Source organism: Coenobita brevimanus, chromosome 25, assembly GCF_032717465.1.
Source record: "Coenobita brevimanus isolate Jiangsu-jjx chromosome 25, ASM3271746v2, whole genome shotgun sequence".
NCBI lineage: Eukaryota > Metazoa > Arthropoda > Malacostraca > Decapoda > Coenobitidae > Coenobita > Coenobita brevimanus.
This window is the reverse complement of record NC_136978.1, coordinates 37,958,259-37,965,097: the sequence shown is the minus strand read 5'-3', so window position 1 is coordinate 37,965,097 and position 6,839 is coordinate 37,958,259. Positions and strand designations below refer to the sequence as shown.

The 6,839-nt window shown below is 40.6% G+C and overlaps 1 protein-coding gene across 1 annotated transcript in view; it reads left to right on the top strand.

The window, feature by feature from the left end:
* The first annotated feature begins 1,375 nt into the window (after positions 1-1,375).
* LOC145393819 (uncharacterized) overlaps positions 1,376-6,839 on the top strand; it is a 126,986-nt gene continuing 121,522 nt past the window's right edge. Inside the window, exon 1 of the mRNA XM_080267865.1 lies at positions 1,376-1,555. Within this exon, the coding sequence (XP_080123991.1) occupies positions 1,376-1,555 (180 nt within the window). The remainder of the gene's footprint in view (positions 1,556-6,839) is intronic.

The following is a 6,839-nucleotide window of genomic DNA, read 5'->3' as shown; positions in this document are numbered from 1 at the left end:
AACCTGTTTATTTGCCATTACATTATCCTTATGAGACCTGAATGTTTTGTTGTTAGTTTGAGCATTAAACTTTAACTTGTAATTTTACCTAACTCTTTTGTTTTGAACCTGGAACTTTACGGGACAGTAGTGATTTTTAGTAGTCTCACTTAAAGTGTTCATTATCTTTCTCTGTTCCGTAACAATATATATATATATATATATATATATATATATATATATATATATATATATATACACCATCAGGTGTTTCGGCCCCAGTGGTCGATGGGCCAAAAAACAAAAAAATCGTGATCATGGCTGACTGTACAATCTCTGCCGTCTACCCATTTTCACCTTAGTTATTACGTGAGATGTGATGGAATAACAGAGATGTGCATCAGCTTTGCATGCTGTATTTAACCCGTACAATCCCGCCGTCAGCATGGTGCCGACAGTACAAAACGTCTCAAGTAATCCCAGCGACGTGATTGTGCCGACAGCAAAATTCGAGCGTTGTAGCTCATCTCTAACTGCTTTAATCTAGCAAATTTTTTGCTAAAGAGTAGCTTTATGTATTGGCAACATTGTGCACAAGCATTTGTAGCAATGAGTTTGGTTCTGCATGGCTGGGTAACATCAGTGTGCCACTGTCCGTCACAGTGTTAGAATGTCGCGGAAGTTACGCCATTTTTCCGCCTCCCTGGGCTGGAGGAGACGGTTGAAACTGTCACATGGACCCTCTGTCCCTTCATATAGTGATTCTATAGAAGAGGAAGACCTAGATGACTCTTCTGGGGAGGAATATAAGCCAGTGGAGAAGGATATTAAGAATGGGGATTCCCCCATTATCCTCCCCCGTTCTCTCTCATCCCGCCCATCTGGGTGGGAAAACGTAGCTCATGGCTTTGGAAACTGGGCTAGAAACACGATGGACGGCTATCCTGCACTTACTTCTCCTATAAGGAGTACTTTTTTTTGCTTTTCCCTGATTTAGATGTCCTTTTGGATCGTTTTATGCAATAAAGTTTTTTTCCGTTTTTGGTCTGGGATTGGGTGGGTATAAAGTTGCAAAAATGCCTGGTATGGTACAGGTTAAAGGGAAGACTGGGCCTTGCAAAAACTGACTCTCTGACCTACCGACCCTTGTGTTGTCTTTGGCAAATAGTCCTTAGTCTCCATCAATTCATGCTGGCTACATCCTACCAGTACCTCCATGTAGCCGATAGGCATTAATCGTAAACTTTACTTTTTTTTTTTTTTTAAATCCTGTCTTAATGTTCTAATGTGTCTAACAGACATTACTGATTAGTCTTCATTTCTTAATTCTTAGCTATAATATATTAATCTCGCTAATGCTTTGCTTGCAGGGACAGCTGGGATTCGAATCACGGAAATGCAAGTGCCCAGTGTTGTCAAGGTGGGGTCTACAGTGCACCTGGCCTGTCGCTTTGACCTGGAGGGCGCCAACCTGTACTCCCTCACCTGGTGGCGCGGCGCTGACCAGTTTTACCAGTTCAGTCCATCCAGCGCCGACCCTGTTATTGTGTACCACTCACCCGGCATTATGGTGGACGTGAGTGTTCAGCTTTGCAATGAACCAAACATTTTCAGTCTCCCAGGATTTATTACTGAGAAAATTGCACAACACTATGTATTTCTTAAACACCCAGGTTACTAGAAATATTAAGGATGAGGATTTTTTTTTTCTTTTTTATCAATCTCTATATTTTTGCTTTTGCCAGACATCGTGGTGAAACTTGGGGGTAAATAACTTTTCCAATTAACTGTACACTTATTCCTTTCTTGCTGAATTAAGTCAGGTTATCTGAAAAAATTTGCACTCGATTCTACACTTACTAATCCCCATAACGTGATCTTTGAAATTACTGTACAGTAGATAAACTTGTACTTTCGACTGAGTACTCCCAGTCCTCTAAAACCGCAGAGTTCCCCGCCAACCCAGCTTACGACGGTTGCAGATGCTCTCCTCACTTACCAGTTTTCTACGATTTTTGTGAATATGAATGAATTTTCCCCGTGCAAATAGTACACCCGTGTGTATAACGTGTCTTGAACATACTGCCCCCGTGTATGGTGTTCAAATGCACAGTATATACTAGAGTTTTTGTTCGTATTAAGTATAAAAAGCTCTGTCCTGTCTTGTTTGTTTGTACTTGGTGCCTTAAAGTGTAACTGTGGTGGGTGGTTATTGAACTCATGGAAGTAACAAGTGTTACTTTTTGTTCAGAGCTACAGCTGGGTGATTGTTAACTGTATGTTGTTCCACCAGTAAGCACTTGGGACTGAGTGGAACTTTGTATTGTTTTGTCTCGTTTTTGTTTGATCTGACCTTGTTTGAGTGGAATTTTCTTTAGTTTTGACTTATTTTTGTTCGAGCTGAGCTTAGCCTTTGAGTGATACAGCGTTTTAGTATACTGCTGTGTATCATTCGGTAGTGTGATAACGATTTGTTAGCAGTTTGGCAGTTTGTGACAATTCTGTGTAATTGTGGTTGGTGCCTTGGTGATCCTGGATGTAAACGGCTGCAGTGTTTGGTACAATATATCTGGTGTTAAACATTCTCTTACCCATAATATAAGTGAGTCAGCGCTGTTTCCTTAGTATTGTTCACTGTTATCACCATGGAAGTAGTTTATACTCCGTATTTACAGTTATTTAGTGACTAGAGTTTAGCTTGTGCGCGCATTTAAGTACTTGGGCAGTGTGATGAGAAGGATGGAAGTTTAGAGGATGAAGTGCTTGAAAGGTTACAACGTGGAAGAGAGATTGCAGGTTTTTTGCAAGCAGTGATAAGAAATAGGGAAGTAAGCATGGGAATTAAAATGTCGCTGCATGAGTGTATTGTGATACCAACTCTAATGCATGGAAGCGAAGCTTGGACCTTGTTGGAAGGGTGAGAGCAGTGAAACTGAGTTATCTGAGACGAGCATGTGGAGTTCATGAGAGACAGACTGATAATTAAGGAAGTGATGGAGAGCATTGTGGTGTATTTGATAAAAAGTGTTAGGAGAAATACACTGAAGTGGTTTGACCATATGGTGAGCATGAAGAGTGAAAGATTAACGAGGAGAGTGTGTCTGAATGAGGTGGAAGGGGTAAAAGGGAGGGGGAGACCGAGGATGATTTTGAATGGTGAGGTATATGAGAGAGGGGTGTGGAAGTTGGGGGAGGGCAGAGTGATGGCAGGGGACAGTGAGACATAGAGGCGATTTGTTTGTACCCACCCCTTACAGGATTAAGGCGTCTGGTGATAGACAGATAAGATACAGCAGTTTCGTTTGTTTTGTTTGCACTCTCCCACTACTAGTCTACCTTTGTTTGGGATACTTGGTTAACTATTTTTTTCTCACCTGATGATAATTTAGAATACGGTAGCAGGTAGATTTCCCCTTTGCTTCATTTGTAAAGATAGTTTATATCTAAAGTCTTAATTAACAATTGATACAAGGTAACTCCCTGTATATTTGTTTTAAGGGTCCACAATTTATGTAAATATTTTTACTGGCAGATAAAACGTTTTTCAGCTATAGGTAACATTTTTCTTTCTCTTTTTACAGGCACTGTTCACCTGGCGTAGTAGTATAATTTTATGGCCTTGCATTCCAGGAATTAGCTAATTTTCATTAACCTTCATTACAGGTGGAAAAATTTTAAATTTTTACAGCAGATTAAGAAAAGTAAATAGTGCACAAACCATAGCCTATCTTGCAGTGATTTGCATGTACTGTTTCTTTATATTTTAGTACTGTACTCCTTTGCAGGTACTATCTATACAGTGTGTGTGTTGTGATTGTTTTCCATGCCAATTTTCCTCAGCTGATACCTAAATTGCTACATCACTATTTCAGATATCATTTAACTTTGCATTCTCTGCAGTAGCAGTATGCAGAACTAATAATACATCTTACTGTAAGTCGCTACAATACTTACTAATATTAAAGTAGTCATATTTCCTCTGCAGTTCAGTAAATTAATAACCTCACCTGTTACTAGCAAAGAGCTTCCATAATTGGTAAAATTACTCTTTGTGCTACTGAATACACTAACTTGCCTCATAATCTCTTTTAGATTCTTGTATTCAACATTAATATTATCCCAGATTATCAATTTAATTTTTCACAGGATGTCTCAATAACCCCTAAATTACGAAATGCCTCGGAACGTAACGTGCAAAACCTGCTTTTGGTAGTTTCACCATATCTTTTTTCACTGACTGCTCTCTTGTTTGCTGATTGTGCAAACTCCACCACAACCTGCAGGAAAAACTGTCCGGAGCTACTAACAAAATCAACATCCTCACCTGCAGAGTTGACATATTAGAGGAGTTTGTTGCTAGCAACATTGGGACCAGTGTGGAGGGAAGTAACACTCTTCAGTGAGGACCGGTAAGGCCAAAGGTGACATTAACCCCCATCCGCCGGGTAATGCGTATTCACATCAAAATCGGGCTTTTGTGGGACCGCTGGGTGACTTGTTTACACGCAAGTGTCATCCCGCCAGCGTTTGAACTGGTCACCATTTCATCTCGCCACCAAAGGGTAAGGAGGGAGTCCCTCTATAGCACACAGACGAAAGTCAGTCTGTCCCGTGCCTTTGCCAGGTGTACGACGTTTTCTTCAGGTTCCTCTTCGTCCAATTCTGCCAGTGCTGCCTGTGGCCAATGGGGTGCTTTCAAAGATATTATCTGATAGAGGGCACTGCGGACTCTAGTTTAACACATTCCCGTGTTTAAAAAGCTTATTCCTCTTCGTTAAATATCTACACTGTTGTGTGAAACTGTGAATCACAGTAATGTCACACACCGTAGTATCATTAATACAGATAGAAAACGTAATTATTACGTAGCACGAATTGTTTCATTGATCAAGTACGGCAATAAAATATTCAGTGAGGGCAACCCCACCATTTCACTGGTCCTGTAATATTCCATTTCCATTACATGTAGTGGAGGTGAGGTTCTATATATATAGATGGCACAGACTGCAAATTAAGCCTAGTGGGTATCTTGAATCATTCAGTCTCAATGTTGGCTTAAATTCATTGTTGATTAAATACTGGTATTCAACATTTTGCCAACCCAAGCCACGCATGTGCAGCACAGGACAGTCCCTTCTTTTGTTCTAAACTTCTAACTCATTCCACAGTCACTTACCTTGAACTCCTCTACATCCAGCTATGCAGATCGTGAATACAGAATTTAACTCCCTGCTTGTGTTGCAAAGGCAGATGTCTTGGCTTGCTTTACCTTCAACGTCTGTCCTTATCCTGGTTTTGGGATGGTCTCATAGACAGGATGAAATGTGATGTTGAACGCCAGTATTTACCTAACATTATATTAAAGCCAACAGAGAGACTGAATTAGCCAAGATACCTATCTATCTGTCTATTGCTAGCCGCCTTAATCCCGTAAGGGGTGGCCACAAACCAATCGTCTCCATGTCGCCCTGTCCCCCGCCATTTCACTGGCCTACTCCCAGCTCACACCCTGCTCTCTCATATACCTCTCCACTCCATCCCTCCATCTCATCCTTGGCCTCCCCCTCCCTCTCTCCCCTCCACCTCACTCACATACACACTCTTCGTCAGTCTCTCATTCTCCATCCTCTCCAAATGCCACATCAGTGTGTTCCTCCTAACGCTTCCTATCACATCCACATCCACACCAAAACGTTCCTTCAAGATACCCACTAGGCTTAATTTACAGTCTTAGCCCCACTTAAAATACAGACAAGATTTGTAAAATCCATCCTAGACAATTTACCTACCAACAAAGCTCCAGGTCCAGATGGAATTCCGCCAATTGTTTTGAAAAAGTGTTCCCCTGAACTTGCCTCTGTCCTAGCTAAATTATTCAGACTATGCATACGTACTTCTTTATTCCCAAATTCATGGAAAGAAGCCAATATCCACCCAGTTCCGAAGAAAGGAAGTTCGTCTGACCCCTCCAATTACAGACCAATAGCTATCACATCTTCTCTTGGTAAGGTATTTGAAACTTTAATTAATAAGCATATTGTTAAACATCTTGAATCCAACAACTTAATTAATGATAGACAATACGGTTTTCGCCACGAAAGATCCACCATTGACGTACTCAATCTCTTAACTCATACCATCCATCAATCAATTGATCTTTTTGGAGAAACTCATGCAGTAGCTCTTGATATCTCTAAAGCTTTCGACAGAGTATGGCACCGTTCCTTGCTGTCCAAACTCCCTTGCTATGGACTAACGTCTTTTGTTCCTTTGATTTCTTCTTATCTTAGTGACAGGAAAATAAGAGTAAAAGTAGATGATGTATATTTGAATTTCCACTCAATTAACGCCGGCGAGCCGCAGGGATCAGTACTGGCGCCAACCCTATTTCTGGTTCATATTAATGATCTCTTATCTGTCACTCACAATCCCATTCACTCATATGCAGATGACTCAACACTACATAGTTCATTCACACTCAGACATCCATTTACAAAGTCTAATATCTCTACCTCTCAACTCAATACAGCCATCTCCATAAATCAAGATCTATCTACAATCAGTGAATGGGGACAAAACAACCTTGTCTCTTTTAATGCTAGTAAAACTAAATATATACAGTTTACTAATAGACAGATATTGCCAGATTCGTACATTACCTTCAGTGCTACTAATATTCCCATCTCCAAAAGTATTGAAATTCTTGGTGTCTCACTTAACAGTGCCCTCAGCTGGACCTCTCATGTCAGATCACTTGCTAAAACCGCCTCAAAGAAACTTGGATTATTGTACAGAGTCCGTAACTTCTTCGCCGATGAGCAGTTAGCTATAATTTATAAGAGTCATGTGCGCTCTCAGCT